Source organism: Hypanus sabinus, chromosome 3 (assembly GCF_030144855.1).
Source record: "Hypanus sabinus isolate sHypSab1 chromosome 3, sHypSab1.hap1, whole genome shotgun sequence".
In the NCBI taxonomy this organism is placed as follows: Eukaryota; Metazoa; Chordata; class Chondrichthyes; order Myliobatiformes; family Dasyatidae; genus Hypanus; species Hypanus sabinus.
The window spans coordinates 58,098,101-58,116,817 of record NC_082708.1 but is presented as its reverse complement, the minus strand read 5'-3'; the positions used below and the strand labels follow the sequence as shown (position 1 = coordinate 58,116,817).

The 18,717-nt window shown below is 39.6% G+C and overlaps 1 protein-coding gene across 3 annotated transcripts in view; it reads left to right on the top strand.

The window, feature by feature from the left end:
* The first annotated feature begins 9,377 nt into the window (after positions 1-9,377).
* Positions 9,378-18,717, top strand: part of LOC132391358 (interleukin-1 receptor type 1-like) — a 55,838-nt gene continuing 46,498 nt past the window's right edge. The window contains exon 1 of one of the 3 annotated variants that reach the window (XM_059964427.1): positions 9,378-9,512. Coding sequence is in view for 1 of the 3 variants with exons in the window: in XM_059964430.1 (XP_059820413.1) it covers positions 9,985-10,036 (52 nt within the window). In the remaining 2 variants the exon portion in view is untranslated. Of the gene's footprint in view, positions 9,513-9,969; positions 10,037-18,717 lie in introns of those variants that run through there. The other 2 variants (XM_059964429.1, XM_059964430.1) reach the window with 2 other exon arrangements.

Genomic DNA, 18,717 nt, shown 5'->3' with positions numbered 1-18,717 from the left:
GCACATCCATCCTATATTCCACATTTCCCAATTGAAACCGGTATCTGTCAGCCCTTTGTGCCCTCCTGCTGAACACCCCCCACCCACCTGGATCATTGACAACCACCTAGTGTACATCGTCAGGCAATTACTGGATGTGTGCCACTGAGGCAGGGGCCTCCATTACCCGGTCGATTGGGAGGGATATGGCCTAGAGGAACATTGCTGGATTCCCCGTTCCTTCATCCTGGACCCTTCCCTCCTCCATGATTTCCATCAGGACAATCTGGACAAGCCTGGTGGATCACCTGGAGGCTTCCGTTGGGGGTGGGTGGGGGGGGGGGTACTGTTATAGTCCCGATCATTAATTCCCTAACCCAGATGGGTGATTGATAATTTTGTGGCCTAAGGTAGAAGGAGATGAGTTATACAGCTCTCATTACATGCACATGCAGGCCAACTCTGAGTGATCATGTGGAAAGTTTGAAGTTAATAACTCATTTCCTTCTACCTTAGGCCATGAACCTATCAATTGCCCCTGATGAGTTATTAACTTCAAACTTGCAATCACTTCTGCTGTGGACACTTACTGGAGGTCCAAGATCTGTATGCTCCATGATCGCTGGACTAAGTGTGTAAATGTAGGAGGGGACTATGTTGAAAAATAAATGTGCTAGGTTTTCTAAAATTGACTCCCTCCACCCTAGATCATGGACGTATCAATCACCACTCATAATATGGAAAGATTGAGCAGGTTTTATTTATTGGAACACAGAAGACTGAGAGGAGATTTGATAGAGGAATACAAAATTGTGAGAGGTGTAGATAGGGTAAATGCAAGTAGGTTATTTCCATTGAGGTTGGATGGGACAACAACTAGAGGTCATGAGCTAAGGGTGAAAGTTGAAATGTTTAAGGGAACATGAGGATAAAAGTCTTCACTCTGAGGGTTGTAATGAGCTGCTGGTGCAAGAGGTGTATGTAGCTCAGTTTCAACTTTTAAGAGAACTTTGCATAGACACGTGGGTGGTAAGGGTACGGAAGGCTATGGTCCAGATGCAGGTCGATGGGAGTATGCAGTTTGGATAGTTCAGCTCAATCTAGATGGGACAAAAGGCCTGTTTCTATGCTGTACTTTTCTATGAATCTGTGACAGCTGAGCTGGCCAAAGTGGACACTGGCAGAGATAACAGCAGAGCAGCAATGCCTGGAGTTTCTGAGAGCAATTTGGAAGGAGCAGGATAGATACATCCCAAAGAAGAAATATTCTAAAGACAGGATGATGCAACTGTAGCTGACAAGGGGAGTTAAAGCTAATGTTAAAGCAAAGAGAGGGCATATAACAGAGCAAAATTAGTGTTAAGTTAGAGATTGGGAAGCTTTTAAAAACCAACAGAAGGCATAAAGAGGGAAAAGATGGAATACGATTGTAAGCTAGTAGATAATATTAAAAAGGACAAAAAGAGGTATATAAAGAGTAAAAGAGAGGTGAGAGTAGATAGCAGGTCGCTGGAAAATGATGCTGGACGGGTATTAATGGGGGACAAGGAAATGGCAGACAATAAGTATTTTGCATCAAACAAGAGAAAATCTGCAGATGCTGGAAATCCAAGCAATACACACAAAATGCATTTTGCATATTGCAAATATTTTGCTTAAGTCTTCACGGTGGAAGAAACTAGCAGTATGCCAGAAGTTTGAGTGTGTCAGGGAGCAGAAGCAAGTGAAGCTGCCATTACTGGGGAGTAGATGCTCAGGAAACTGAAAAGTCGAGAGGTAGATAAATCACCTAGATCAAATGGTCTACGCCCAGTGTTCTGAAAGAGATAGCTGAAGCAATTCTGGAGGCATCAGTAATGATCTTTCAAGAATCAATAGACTCTGGCATGGTTCTGGAGGAATGGAAAATTGCAAATGTCACTCCATTCATCAAGAAGGGAGAGAGGCAGAAGAAATCATAGGCCAAGTAGTCTAATCTCAGTGGCTAGGAAGATGTTGGAGTCGATTGTTAGGGATGTGGTTTTGGAGTTCTTGGAGGCCAATGACAAAACAGGCCAAAGTCAGCATGGTTTCCTGAAGGGAAGTTCAAGTCTGACAAATCTGTTGGAATTCTCTAAAAAAAAATAACAAGCAGAATAGACAAAGGAGAATCAGTAGATGGTGTGTAATTGGATTTTCAGAAAGCCTTTGACAAAGTGTCATACGTGAGGTTACTTAACTAGGTAAGAGCCCATGGTATTACAGGAAAGGCACTAGCATTGATAGAACATTGGCTGACTGGCAAGAGCAATGCTCCACAGGGATCTGTTTTGGGCAGCTTCTTTTTACGGTATGTGTCAATCATTTGGATGATAGAATTGATGGCTTTGTGGCCAAATTTGCAGACAATACAAAGATAGGTGGAGGGGTTGGTAGTGTTGAGGAAGCAGAGAGGCTGCAGAAGGACTTAGACCAATTAGGAGAATGAGAAAAGAAGTGGTAGATGGAATACAGTGTTGGGATGTGTATGGTCACTCTCTAGTTGAAGAAATAAAAGTGGAGACTATTTTCTAAATAGAGAGAAAATTCAAAAATCAGAGGTGCAAAGGGTCTTGGGAATCCTTGTGCAGGGTTTCCTAAAGTTTAGCTTGTAAATTGAGTCAGTGGTGAGGAAGGCAAAGGCAATATAGCATCCATTTTGAGAGGAAAAGTATATAAAGCAAGGATGTAGTGTTGAGGCTTTATAAGGCACTAGTGAGTCTTCATGCAGTATTGTGAGCAGTTTCAGGCCCCTTATCTAAAAGATATGCTGACATTGAAAAGGGTTAATAGGAGGTTCATGAAAATTATTCTGGGATTGAAAGGATGAGGAGTGCTTGATAGCTCTGTGCCTGTACTCACTGGAATTCAGAAGAATGAGGGAGATAACATGGAAACCTATTGAATTTTGAAAGAGCTCAATAGCGTGGATATGGAGAGGATGGTGGGGGAGTCTAGGACTAAGGGACACACCCTCAGTATACAGGAACATCCATTTAGAATGGAGGTGAGGAAGAATTTCTTCAGCCAGGGAGTGGAGAACCTGTGGAATTAATTGCCACAAGGCGACTGTGGAGGCCAAGTCATTGGGTATACTTAAAGCAGACGATGATAGATTCTTGATTAGTCAGGACATGGAGGATCATGGGGAGAAAGCAGGAGATTAGGGCTGAAATGGAAATGAATTGGCCATGATGAAATGGCAGAGCAGACTCAATGGGCCAAATGGCTTCATGTTGCTCCTGTATCTTATGGTCTTACATATCTGTCTGTGATTTCTTGCACTATTATAAGGAGACCTAAATAAGCCTAAGAGATAGCACCTCACCTTTCCTCATGGCATATTATAACCTCCAGTACAAAATACTGAATGTTCCAAATTTATGCTCTCCTGTGATTGCCTTCTCACCATTAACTGTATCCATTAACCCAACAGCTGAATGAACTTTGCATTTATTCCCATGGCAACCCTAGCTCACCCCAACAGATATATCCCCTTTCACCTATCCATCTCTCCCTCCACCTTCAATGCAACTTAAAACTGACAACTTTATTTCTCTTTCCCAGTCTCAGAAAGGGCTTCAACCTGAAACCGTGACTCCTTTCACAGGTGCTGCCTGATCTGTTGCATACTTCCAGGATTTTATATTTATTTGCTACAAAATGCCCACAGTTCACTGATGTTTTTTTTCTATGATAACTATCTTTTTATCTTAAGTGTTTCCTATTATGGAGCTTCTATCTCTGCCTCTATTTTGGAAATGCCACCAGGAGTTCTCCACTGGTAATACAATAAACATTATGCAGCTTTTCAGGAAGTTAAAAGAATATTGGGACATTAGATAGCTTATTACATGGAACAGGAGCCAACCGTCTCAGAGTTTCCAATCCAAGAGGAGGCTTCTACTTTCATTTGAATGGGGAAAAGGAACCATGAATTAACTACATGACAGTTTATGTACGATCCATAGAATAAGGTAGAAGTGTTCCTCCAACATTGTGTGTGTGTGTGTTGCTCAAGATTTCTAGTATTTGCAGTATCTCTTGTGTAAATCTCGAAGAGATCTGTCGTAAGCATCATCTGTTCCATGGGCTGATTCACTGCAACAGATGTGCAATGTCCGAGGATGCTGTGGAAATGTTCAGATATAGCAGTGTTTTAAAAATCAGCATGGCCATGTGATTGTGTAGCGGACATTCCTCTGGTAATGTGAAATGGCACAGGGTCAGGGATTGATCCACGTGCCAACAGGTACTTGAAGAAAACACAGTCTGTAACCTGATCCATGTCTTGCTAATAAGATGACTATGGAAGAAACACTAAGTATCCAGAGAACTACAAGGTTTGTGTTATTCACTGCAGTTCAGCACAGAGGTGCCATGCGGTCACTGCAAAACCCACTTTTGTAATGACTCAGATGTGAACGCTGGGCACCCCCATCCAAGATCTAGGATTACAGTCCTGCAAAAATCATTATTTTAAAAGCAAGAGCCATGATATCTTGATCTCAAGATTGATCAACAGAGGAGAAATACTTCCTGACATTCAACCTAAAATACATTCATTTACCTCTTCAACTTTGCCCGACCAAACCATACTCTATACTTCATACTATGTATGTTTCCTCTCTATCTAAAGTACCTATATGATATTAACTTACCAGTCTAATTATTCTGTTTATCCTTCCGTACATTTCCCCCGATCATTACACTGAACCACACATACAATTCTTACTGAAAAGGTAACCTATTTTTCTGTACTTTTTTAAAACCTACTTCATCAAAAAGGGGACTTTTGTTTTGTTAAAGTTCATTGTCGGAAATGAATAAATTCAGCCCACAAAATCCCCTGTCTTTATGCACTTTGAGAAAATAGGACTGCTCCATGTTGTACTCTTATTAATCAAATTTCAAGCACTTTCCTCACTTACTTCTTTTAAATGTTTTGTTTAAATATATTCCTTTTTGGTTGCCCAATTAGGCTCTGCATGGCATTAATATTCAGCTAACTTATCATTTATACATTGTGTATATACCTCATGAAATTTCCAGAGAACATATACTTGTGGTGTTGGACTGCTGTAGCCCACCCACATCAAGATTCGATGTGTTATGTGTTCAGAGATGCTCCTATGCACATAACTGTGTGGTTATTTGAGTTACTGTCACCTTCTTGTCAGTTTGTGCCATTCTGCTCTGACCCCTCTCATTAACAAGGCAATGTCATCCACAGAACTGCCACTCACTGCTTATTTTCTTTTTTGGCTTTCTGTACTATGCTCTGTAAACACTACAGACTGTTGTGTGTGAAAATCCCAGGAGATCAGCAGCTCCTTAGATACTCAAACCACCCCACCTGGCACCAACAGTCATTTCCATGGTCAAAGTCACTTAGATCACATTTCTTCATCATCTGCTGTTTGGTGTGAAAGATAACTGAACCTGTCGACCACATCTGCATGTTCTTATGCATTGAGTTGCTACCACATGATTAACTGATTAGATATTTGAATTAAAGGTGTACACTAATGAAGTGGTCACTGAGTGAACACGGCAGTCATCAGGATTCTGTGGAAACAGGTCATTACATTAATATTGTGTCCATGATGCTCTTTTATTCTTATTATGACACATAAAATAATTTGGTCATCTCACTTCATGCTACCTCCTACCCGAACAATCAGAATCTAGAGCTTGGCTAGAGATGTATGTCACTTGTATGATCTTGTGTATTGTGGATGTGCAAAATAATATAGCGATATTTATATTAGGACCTAATCAACTTCCAGGTGAGGCACAGGTTCACATGTATTTCCTCTAACCTTTCCTACTGCATTTGCTGTTCCCAGTAAGACTGTTTCACAGAACACTATTAGATCTCCTATTAGGAAACGTGTTAGGGCAGGTGATGGAAGTGTGTGTAGGGGAACACTTTGGTTCCAGTGATCATAACACCATTAGTTTCAACTTGATCATGGATAAAGATAGATCTGGTCCTCGGGTTGAGGTTCTAAACTGGAAAAAGGCCAAATTTGAAGAAAGGAGAAAGGATCTAAAAAGTGTGGATTGGGACAAGTTGTTCTCTGGCAAGGATGTCATTGGTAAGTGAGAGGCCTTCAAAGGAGAAATTTTGAGAGTGCAGAGTTTGTATGTTCCTGTTAGGATTAAAGGTAAAGTGAGTAAGAATAAGGAACCTTGGTTCTCTAGGGATATTGGAACTCTGATGCAGAAGAAGGAGAGAGAGATGTATGACATGTGCAGGAAACAGGGAGCAAATAAGGTACTTGAGGAGTATAAAAAGTTCAAAAAAAGTACTTAAGAAAGAAATCAGGAGGGCTAAAAGAAGACATGAGGTAGCTTTGGCAGTCAAGGTGAAGGATAATCCAAACAGCTTCTACAGGTATATTAAGAGCAAAAGGATAGTAAGGGATAAAATTGGTCCTCTTGAAGTTCAGAGTGGTTGGCAATGTATGGAACCAAAAGAAATGGGGGAGATCGTAAATGGGTTTTTTTGTGTCTGTATTTACTAAGGAAACTGACATGGAGTCAATGGAAGTAAGGCAAACAAGTAGTGAGGTCATAGAACTTATACAGATTGAAGAGGAGGAGGTGCTTGCTATCTTGAGGCAAATCAGAGTAGATAAATCCCCAGGACCTGACAGGGTATTCTCTTGGACCTTGAAGGAGACTAGTGTTAAAATTGCAGGGGCCCTGGCAGATATATTTAAAATGTCGGTATCTACAGGTGAGGTGCCGGAGGATTGGAGGGTAGCTCATGTCGTTCCATTGTTTAAAAAAGATACTAAAAGTAATCAGGGAAATTATAGACTTGTAAGTTTGATGTCGGAGGTAGGTAAATTATTGGCAGGAGTACTAAGAGATAGGATCTACAAGTATTTAGATAGACAGGGACTTATTTAGGAGAGTCAACACAGCTTTGTGTGTGATAGGTCATGTTTAACAAATCTATTAGAGTTTTTCTAGGAGTTTACAAGGAAAGTGGATGAAGGGAAGGCAGTGGATGTTGTCTACATGGACTTCAGTAAGGCCTTTGTCAAGGTCCCACATGGGAGGTTAGTTAGCAAGATTCAGTCATTAGGTATACATGGTGAGGTAGTAAATTGGATTAGACATTGGCTCAATGGGAGAAGTCAGAGAATGGTAGTGGAGGATTGCTTCTCTGAGTGGAGGCCTGTGACTATTGGTGTGCCACAGGGATCAGTGCTGGGTCCATTGTTATTTGTCATCTATATCAATGATCTGGATGATAATGTGGTAAACTGGATCAGCAAATTTGCTGATGATACAAAGATTGGAGGTGTAGTGGACAGTGAGGAAGGTTTTCAAAGCTTGCAGAGGGATCTGGACCAGCTGGAAAAATGGGCTGAAAAATGGCAGATGGAGTTTAATACAGACAAGTGTGAGGTATTGCACTTTGGAAGGAAAAACCAAGGTAGAACATACAAGGTAAATGGTAGGGCACTGAAGAGTGTAGTAGAACAGAGGGATCTAGGAATACAGATACAAAATTCCCTAAAAGTAGCATCACAGGTAGATAGGGTAGTAAAGAGAGCTTTTGGTACATTGGCCTTTACAAATCAAAGTATTGAGTATAAGAGTTGGAATGTTATGGTGAGGTTGTTTAAGACATTAGTGAGGCCGAATTTGGACTACTGTGTGCAGTTTTAGTCACTGAATGACAGGAAGGATATCAATAAGGTTGAAAGAGTGCAGAGAATGTTTACAAGGATGTTGCCGGGACCTGAGAAACTGAGTTACAGTGAAAGGTTGAATAGGTTAGGACTTTATTCCCTGGAGCATAGGAGAATGAGGGGTGATTTGATAGAGGTGTATAAAATTATGATGGGTATAGATAGAGTAAATGCAAGCAGGCTTTTTCCACTGAGGCCAGGGGAGAAAAAAAACAGAGGACATGGGTTAAGGGTGAAGGGAGAAAAGTTTAAAGGGAACATTGGGAGGAGGGCTTCTTCACACAGAGAGTGGTGGGAGTGTGGAGTGAGCCGCCAGATGAAGTGGTAAATGCGGGCTCACTTTTAACATTAAAAAAAAACTTGAACAGGTACATGGTTGAGAGGTGTATGGAGGGATATGGGCCATGTGCAGTTCAGTGGGATTAGGCAGAAAAATAGTTCGGCACAGCCAAGAAGGGCCAAAAGGCCTGTTTCTGTGCTGTAATGTTCTATGGTTCTATGCTCAGTCCACAATGGCCATCCAGTTGCAGACCATTGAAACTCCCCTCCCCAGTGCCACATTGACCTGTCCATCTTGGCCTTCTCTACTGCCAGGATGAAGCCCAATGCAAACTGTAGGAGCAACACCTAATACTCCGCCTGGGAAGTCTACTGTGCAATCCAATCACATGAATATTAAGTTTTCCAATTTTAGATGTACACTTCTCTCACTTTTCTCTTCCCCCACCCTCCCTATCCTCTGGCTCTCCCATTTTTGTCCTCTTTTCCACTCATCCCACTTCTCCCATCTTTGTCCCCTTCCCCTTCCTGATTACACCCACCCATTTGACATATAGGATTTTCCCCTATCACCTGGTTCCAACTGTGAGTCATCTCTCCTCATTCTCAACTTCTTTACTTATCTGAATCCAGCTCTGTGTGTCACTGCTTATCTACTTCAGCAACCATCTTCTATTTTTGCACTCTTTCTTCACCTTGCTCCATATTTTATTTCCTCTTTATCTGCTTCCAAATATCATTCACCTGCCACAATGTTCCAACTCTACTCTCACTCATCCTTCTCAATCCAGCTAATCACCCCGATATCCCTTCTTTGCACCCCTTTCTCTTCTTTATGCTGGCTATCTCCTCACTCTCAGTCCTGATTCAGAGCTCCGACCTGAAACATGGACAATTTCTTTCCTCCTACTGATGCTGCTCAATCTACTGAGTTATTCCAGCATATAGTTTGTTGTCCCAGATCTGCAGTCTCTTTGTATCCAATATTCAGTTCAAGCAAAGTCAAAAAGTGGATAGAGAAATGGTGAACATAGAGACACTGGAAATCTTATGTCATTTTGTGTGTGTTAGTATAGAGGTGGTAAGTAACCATGGTGGAAAAGATGCTAATGACCTTAAAATTAAATAGCCTTAGATACAGAACTGTTTTAAGTACAAAGGAAACATCAGTTATTTGAGATAACTTTTCCAGAACATTGCTGAAACTACACTATACTAGAAGGAAAAAATGGGTGGTACATGATTCTTCGTTGTGGGGAAAAAACAGGTTATGCAAATGCCAATCTCGGAAATCTCGCGGGCGAAGTGTGTGGCGAGCCCGCGTTGTGTTGAGGAAGGGTGGGTGGACACCGCAGTGACAGACTCGCGTTCCGGGGCCGTGAGCGAAATCCCTGCTCGCCGCTTGCGAAAGGCAAGACGCAGTGGCTGACGTACCGGAAAGAAACTTGCGACATCTCTGTTAATCTCGGCGATGGTCCCGGGGTGCCGGGGTCCAGTTACGCCTGGCGGTTCCAACTGAACACGGTAAGTGTAGATTTCGGGCTGGAAACTGTTGGCCGGAGTTTCTGGGGAAGTTGAGCTTTTAACAGCACACCCCAGGATACGGATTGGGAACAGGAGGAGTTTCTGAAAGAGAATGAGAGAAAAAAATCAGGAATGGCAGCTTAGTTCGGCGCTTTCACTTTAAATATTTAAAAAATTGAGAAGGTCCGGAGGTGTCTGAACCTTTGGTATGTTTCCCAGGTTCTGTCACCCGACTGGGTGGTATCACTAGGGTACATGGTTGTGTACGTGCTCGCCCTTCCACTTCCAGTTAATCTCTGCTCACGTGAGATGCTCCGTGCCATCCCGGTCGTGTTCCCCTACCATGTGGAAAACTAATAATTACATCAGTAAGGCAAAGCTGTCCTTCCAAATCCTCTGCATCCACGGGTCCCTAGGAGTTAAACCGATTGTTGCATTTTTAAGGAAGCGTTGAGAGCACTCTTGGTATGTGATGGGAATTACCGCGATAAAGCTTGTAGGTTTCTTTCGAAACCTAGCGACAGGTATGTGAGAGCGGGGGTGACTACAACCCTGTGTGTCAGGAGAGTACTGGTTTGATGGCTTTGATCTTCCAAGACACCTTTCATCAAATGACAAAGGCTCTAAATGTTAAGTGGAGGAAATGATAAATTTCATTATTTACTTTTGCCTTCAAAGAGATTTGGCTCCTGAGAAATGGTAAGTGTTGCATACTTTACAGGATTAAAGGATATTGTCCTGGACCTTTATTGCAAGACTGCTATTGTTCACCCCAGCAGAGACCACTAGTCATACAGAAATTTAGTGTAAGGCCTCTTGTATATTTCCACCGTGAGTGAACTGATTTGGATCTCAGTCTCTGATGGAGAACACTATCGGAGCATGCGCAAAGTCCATGATCTGGACAGTCATTTTTTTTCTTAAAGTCCACTTTGTTAATGTTTATCTGCTGCTTTTAGAAGGAGCTGTGTTGTTTTAAGATTCCTTGGTTTTTTTAAAGGTTTGATTTCTATAATTTCATTAAGGGTCAATGAGTGGTGATTTCCGCTTTCCTGCTGGTATGTTCATGGAATCATAGAAATGTATAGCAGAGAACTGACATCTTATTTCTGCAGTTTATCCATGTGCTAATCCCAAATGCTTTCATTGGACTTGTATCCCTCTACTATTTCCCCTCCATGTACCTGCTGATATGCTTTTTAATGTTATAATAGTACCTTCTCTGGCATCTAGTTAGAACTGTTCGGACCCTTTGTATGAAAATAATCTCCTTTAAATTTCTCCCCTCTCATCTTAAATTGATTCTCTTGTATTTTGTGCTCCTCAGTCCTGTGGGCAGGAGAGGGGTTGGAATCTGACTCTATTTTGTCTACACCCCTCATAATTTTGAAAACAGTTGTAAGGTGATCCCTCTACTTCCGACACTGAGTGGAACTTTATTAAGAACACCTGTACCTGCTCATTAATGCAAATCCCTAATCAGCCAATCATGTGGCAGCAACTCAATGCATCAAAGCATGCTCTATGGTCAAGAAGTTCAGTTGTTATTCAGATCAAACATTGAATGGGGATGAAATGTGATCTAAGTGACTTTTACTTGTTGGTGTCAGTATTCAGAAACTGCAGATCTCTTCGGATTTTCATGCACAACAGTCTAGAGTTTACAGAGAATGGTGCAAAAATACAAAAAAAATCCAGTGAGTGGTAGTTCTGAGGATGGAAACACCTTTTTAATGAGAGAACTCAGAGGAGAACGGACAGACTGGTTCAAGCTGGCAGGAATGTGACAGTAAGTCAAGTAACCATACATTACACAGTGGTGCGCAGAAGAGCATCTCAATGCACAACATGTTGAACCTTGAAGTGGATGGGCTACAGCAACAGGGGACCACAAATATACACTCAATGGGTGCTTTGTTAGGGTTAGGAGGTACTCAAATAAAGTGGCTACTGAGTGTATGTTCCAGAGAGAATGAACCAAGATTTTGCAATTTCTCCTTTATAACTACTGCCATCCATTCCAAGGTAACACCTGCTGTATCCCTTCTGAGCGTTCCCTATGAATACCACATCTTTTCTGTAGAATGATGACCAGAATTGTACACAGTATTCTAAATGCAGTATAACCAATATTTTGTACAATTACAGAAATGTTAAACCATTTCTTTAGGGATGGCTGTACACCTCTGAAGTTGCTGGATTTTTCTTTATGTCGACTATAAGGAAAAGGAGAAGTCTGGTGATATGTTGGGAACTAAGTCTGGTGATATGATGGGAACTAGGCTATAAAGGCCAGATTTGTGCCCTGGCAGAATGTGATGTTAACCCTATGTTGCTCAGTCTATGAGTGCTGGAAATGGGTAGCTGAGTTGTACTGTATTTGTATTATAATCCATGGTAGCAATACATTCTTTGATTCAACAGAGCATTTATCATAAAATATTGTTTAATTCTCTCACTATTATAAAGATGGGATGATTATTTCTCAGCAAAAGATTAATTTAGTGTTGACTGATAATCTCCAAATCAAAGACTGCAATTGCTCCTTCCATGTTGATTGTAACATAACTACAAATTAAAGTGATTTCAAGTGGACTACTGGCCTCAAACATTGAAAAACAAATGTCCTTTTTAAAAGACTTTTGCCAATTTTGGAATAGGAACACAGATAGAGACTTGCGCCAATCTATCAAGTCTCCTCTGCCATTCATTGGAAGTATTGCTAATTTAGATTTGTCTTGCCTGTTTATTCCCTATGTATTTTAAAACAAAGGGTTAACAGGAGCTTATCAGTTCCAGATTTAAGATGAACAGTTCCAGATTTGGAACAGCTTCCTGGTGTTCTTGCATGTATCGAAGTCTGGCAGACCAGACTTCTAAGCCTTTGTTCTGGGGTCTGAGACTCCAAACAGCAAAAATAATTTCTTTATTCTGTCAGTGCTCCTTCAACTTGACAAGATTATCCAGGTGACTCTTTGAGCCTAAACATTCTGAGGAATACAATAGTATTTTCCAAAACTAACTCTGTAATGTAACCTTAAAACCCAGGCATATCTCTTGTTTTATATTCTTCCTAATAATCCCCGAACTATTGGATGGTATACACTTTATATAAATGTAAGAAGGTTATAACTGTTCGTTTATACACCCTTCTAAAGGACACATTTGTATGTGGTCTTCTATAATATTAAACAAAAATGAACTGAAAAAGCAGGAATGTTTATTATAATTTGTAAGCATGGCAACTTATGTTTCTTTGGAGTAAGCAAGAAAGAGTTCTCACAGGCAGTTGGAATATAACCAAATGGGGAAGCTGCCAACATTAAAAGCCAAATATTTGCTTTTGTGTTGTGGTTGAGTAATCTTCTTTTTCCTTTTTCATCGATACAGATGAGGAATTTTTTTTAGTCAGTTTCAAAAAATTAAAAAAAATTTTTTTTTGAATCTGTGGAATTCTTTGCCACAGGCAGCTGCGGAGGCCAAGGCAGTGGTTGATGATTCTTGCAATGCTCCAGGAGGTGGGGTGGGGGTGGGGAGAGAAGATAGACATGATATTACAAGTTAATAATCTTTTTTATGATGTCATGCAGACCGCAATTAAACATTGCACTATAACATTCTTTAGTTTGTCTCAAGTTCCTAAAGAAAATAAGAGAACACCTGTGAGTCTACATTTAAAGCAATTAGAAAGTGAAGTGGAATATGGTCTTATTGCTGTTAAGTGCAAGACTGTTTCCTTCCTGATATTTCTCCAATATGTTCTTGTTTGCTGCATCAACAAAACTTTAGCCATTGAAACAAGTCATAAGAACTGGCAAAATTTTGCAGAAGCTGTAGATTGAGCTAGCTCGATTAATTTGCAGCTCTTGTTTTGTACCGTATTACTGTCCTCCTCTATTAGAGAATCCCTGACCAGTTCCCAGGGATTTTTCTCTTTACTATGCAGGATAGCAGGCAAGGGGCATGGACATTGAGTGGGCAGGCAAAAAGCAACATAGCCAAGAGGAACTGGTTTTAATCTGTACTGTTACACAAACAGGATACTAGATATTTCAGGACGCATGGGAAGCAGATGCTAGAATCTAGAGCAATAAAACAAATGAGTCCAGATAAAGAGACTCCCACATAAATTTTGTCTGTTCATCTCACTCCACAGATGCTGCCTGACTCACCAATTTGATTTAAGGCTAGGAGAGAGTGAAAGTGTGAACTGCCTTTTCAATTGATGAATAGCTCCACCTATCTACTACTATCAGTATCCAGGGTTTATGAGAAAACAATAAAAAAAAACTAACAATTTTAATAAACTGTCTTTCCTCAATGGGATTACAATTTACCTAATTGGCTAGATTTAGTAAATTAGTAGAACTGTTTACTAAAATCAAGTAAGTTACAGAAAACTACTTCAACATCTTAATCATTCAACAGATACAAATTTTAATATTTACTCTTGCATTTCTCCCAAATAGAGTCCACACTTTGGGAACTTATGGATATTAAGGGCTGAGTTTTTAGAATTCTCTAATCTATGGAGTTTAGAGATGACAGAGTTAGGCTTGTGTTTGATAGATTTTTTTGAAGCTCTCAGCGGAGATAGGCATTAAGCAGGAAAGTGGGATTGAGTGAATGACAAACATAATCCAGTTAAAACGTGCCAATTTCAGAGCATGTATGACCTACTCTGGTCATTTTCCTTACATTCTTAAACTGTTTGTGTTTTGCTGGCCTTTTTGAGAATGCAGTTAACAGAATAATAGCTGAAGAGGGTGATAGTACTTGAACTAAATTGTGTTATCTTTTTTGGGGTAATTGATGATGTAAGTTATTTGAATATACTGTAACTTCGACCATAAAAGCAGCATAATACTGACATGGTACTGTGGTTAAGAGAACCTTGTTCTTAGAAATATAGCTTTTGTATGAAGAGCGTTTGATGGCTCTGGGCCTGTATTCACTAGAATTCAGAAGAATGAGGGGTGACCTCATTGAAACCAATTGATTGGTGAAAGGCCTTGATAGAGTGGATGTGGAGAGGATGTTTCCTAGATGGGAGAGTCTTAAGATCAGAGGGCGCAGCCTTAGAACACAGATGAGGATTTTTTTTTGTCAGAGAGTGGTGAATATGTGGAATTCTTTGCCACAGGCAGCTGTGGAAGCCAAGTCTTCATATATATTTAAGGCAGTGGTTGATAGATTCTTGATTGGTCAGGGCATGAACGGATATGGAGGGAAGGCAAGAGAATAGGGCTGAGAGGAAAATTGAATCGGCCATGATGAAATGGTGGAGCAGACTTAATGGGCCAAATAGCCTAATTTGGCTCCCATATCTTATGATCTAGGTATGTACTAGAAAATTGTTCCTATTTATGCATCCTGTGGCTTTTTCTGACTGGTGGCCCTGTATGCTAAGTGATACTGGTGCAGAAAGTGGAGGTGCTGCCTTAACTACAGGAACTGCAGTTCAATCCTAACCACAAGTTGTGCAGTTTGCATATTCTTCCAGTGGCCATGTGGGTTTCCCCACATTCGTTTTGTTTCCTTCCACATGCTAAATATGTAATGGTGAGTAGATGAATGGCCTACTGTAAGTTTCCCCCAGTACAGCAGGGTGGTTTGAGAATTGGGTGTAGAGTTGATGGCTATGTATGATGGAATAGATTTCAGGAAAACAATGAGGGAATAGACAGATGGGATTGTTTTTTAAACTAGCATAATGGGAAGATATCGGCTTATTGAGTGTATGTCATGAGAATAAATATGTGAAGGGAAAGTACATTAAAAATGAAAGTTCAATCCCACATCAATTTCATATGACTGTCTTCTGTAAAATGTTTCCAAAACGTAAGTACATTCAGAAATATCTGTTAAAATCAGGATGGTTAGATGTATAGATAACATTTATGTTAAATATGTGAAGGGTAACCACCTCACAGATGGTGCAGATTTTGTGGTAATCATTGTGCTATTTGCTAACATTGACTTGGGCCAATAATAGCTAGTAATTTTTGGCAGCAATTAGGATTTATCTCCTACGTTTTTACATTTGTTCAATGGTGTTTATAATTTATATACAGTATTTCAATTTTTGTAAATACTACATTGGAAAATAGAAGCTTATTCTATATTTCAATTATTTTGTTTTATAATTATCAAACTGTCTCTATTGCAGAACTTTCAAGTCACTAAGAGGATAATAGTTTTAAGTGCCGCACCCACATAATATACATAAATGGAAACTGCCGTTCCTTTGGCTGCCTTTTGGTAGCAGTGGTATCTCCTGTTGCAGCTGCCTGATGGTTGTGGTGGTCCTACACTAGTTGCAAAGGGTTTGACTTTCTGCTGGTTGCATCAGTGTCATACAGACAGAATCACGACACAAACATCATAAATTTTTAAACGGAAAGGAATTGTCCCAAAGCTACTTATCACAATCAATTTTTTACAATTAATTCATTCATTTGAATGAGATGGATCAGCAACTGATCAATTCCAGATTTTGGATGATTCCATTGAATATGCAAGCTAGAAAAATTTCTCAAATTGCATTCTCAGATTAATTTTCTTCAGCACCACTCATAAGTTTTTTGTTAAAGCTTCTTATGTAATTATTTTCATAGTTAATTTGAATAATTTGCACCAGTGGGGGTATTAAATGATTTATTTGGTTATCTCAATTTACTTATAGCAGTCATTCTTAAGTGGAAAACTGGGCATCAGTATAAAAAGCCCATTTCCAGAGACAGTAGCTTATCATTCTGCTGCCTAATTTTTGGAGTATAATATATACTTTAAATCCAAAACCCAGTTTATCCAGTACAATATTGGTTATCCAGTGGATTCTGGATAATTGGGCCATCAGTTAATCAGGACTGTCACTTATTTGGGTCAAATCTTAAAGAACAAATACTAAATTGAGAAAATAGTTGTTTAATAGAGGAAGGAGACAGTTACGAATACTTTCTAACTAGTGTTGGCCATGTGAACTATTTAACTATTTCCATGAAACTTTGTCTAGTTGGGACAGCTGCTTAATTGGGCCAAAATGTACCAGTCCCGATGTGACCCAGTTAAGCAGAATCCAGAGTATATATGTACACAGTTTCCCACTTGCATCCATAGTTGAAATGCTACAGCAAGATGTTAAATACCAAGATGGGAAGGCATCTATATTTTTCCACAATTCCATTGCATTCTTTTATTGAAGGAAGTATTTGTTCAATAGGATACCACAACATCAACATAGCAGATAGATGCATACTCTTACCCACTAGAGACTTAGCACGTTTTGCTCTTGTACTTTACCTATGATGCAGTCTGTTTAAAATTGCTCTTTGGAGAATGAGAACATTCAATGCAGGCGGAAAGGAAATCCATGTTTGTTTTGGCTCAAAAACCTATACATCATGCAAGCTTGATAAAGGAAACATCATAACATTTAGCCCACTAAATGTGAATCAGTAACTGTGTCCATTTTAGAAAAAAAAACCATGTAGAAGACTAAAAGTTAATGAACTAAGGGAGATCAGATATGCTGGAGGAGTTCTCATGCTTAGTCTGCATAATGCAGTTATTTAACAGGAAAGCAGCGCGTGACCACATTTGCAGAAGTGGTTCCATTTCAAATTTCTCCAATGAAGATTCATTGAGTTGAAAGCATAATTCGTAAGTACGTAATTGTTTGGTCCAGACTTTTGCTTTGTCTTGCAGAAAATGTAAGTGTGTAGGTATGATGGTGGTGTTTGACAGTAGCTGCACAATGGTCATAGGTGGAGGGCTATAATGGCAAACCAAATCGATACTGGTGGTCACTTAAGTGAAACTTAGTTTATGTCAGTCACATAATAACCAGACACACACATATCCAGCCATGTTTAAATGGCACTAATGCTGGAATTTATAATGCCCTAATATTCATCTGCTGACAAAGCAGCAGTATAGGATTATTACTTATGATTTATTTGAAATTAGTTTTAGATTCAACTGCCCAGAAGACTGAATTGTCATCTCGGTCTATGTCAAAATAATCCTGTCATTGACTTTACAACAGACAAAGTTTTACAAACACAATTAAATGCAAATTATTAGTGCAATATATGTTTTCCACTTTACACCTCAACATTTTTAGTTCTTAAATTTAATTTTTGTTTTATTGGTCAGTTCACTGATCACACGAAAAGCTTTTCTTCCAATTTAGCTGCTGAAACTTGCAAGATTTCTGTTACGTGGTATGTAATTCCAGCTATCATCCCTTCTGTCCCCCACCCCAATCATCAACATATTTTTACTGCCCTCTAATAGGCTACTCATAAATTTGGACATTTAGAACTCGTGTATTTATGTTAGATGTTTTTTAATGTCTAAGTCTAAGACTGACAGAAATCCATCAACCAAAGTTACTAACGAATGTGGGGTGAGTCTTCAGAACTGGTTCAGACACGGTTTCACTGATTGGCAGAATTAGTTTTGAGGTTGGACACCCTACTTCTGATATTCTATATGAAAACAAACAATAAATTACAAGCACTGTAAAAAGAGTGCATTTAAATAGGTACAAGGATATCAAAATCGATGTACTAAATCTAGTATCAAATCTTGGTACTAAGAAGAGTGGGGAATGTGTTATCAGAATTGTAACATTAACAGAAACTAATATTGACAATGATTCAGAACTTGCAAATGTTATTTTTAATTTATGATATTTTTTATTTTGGATATTTGATTTAATCTTAACATGAAGTATTTAAATTTATGATGAATTAATATGCAAATTCGAGTTTCACTCTCCAGAACTTGGTAGGTTGAGTATGGATTCGGTTTTTTAAAGAAACAGTCGATTCCAGTTAATTGACCCATCATTTAATCAGGACAGCCACTTATTTGGGACAACTCTTAAAGAACAAAAACTAATTGAGAAAATAGCTTGGATTTCCTTTGTCTCTTTGGGACACTATGCCACTTAATTGGGACAGGGCTCTGTTGTCGAACAGTTTCTAACTATTGTCAGTCACGTGCACTTGTGCGGCAGATAGAAACTACACCATGCTTAGAGCAGTTTTAAATAACATAAGTTGCATGTGATTGTCATCAAAAATCAGTGATTTTTATCACTGATAGCTGGGGAGATATAAGCAGTAAGATAATTCAGAATTTTACTCACTGCCATTTCAAGCATTTAGGCTTGGAGATGCCAGAAATGGCTGGGCGT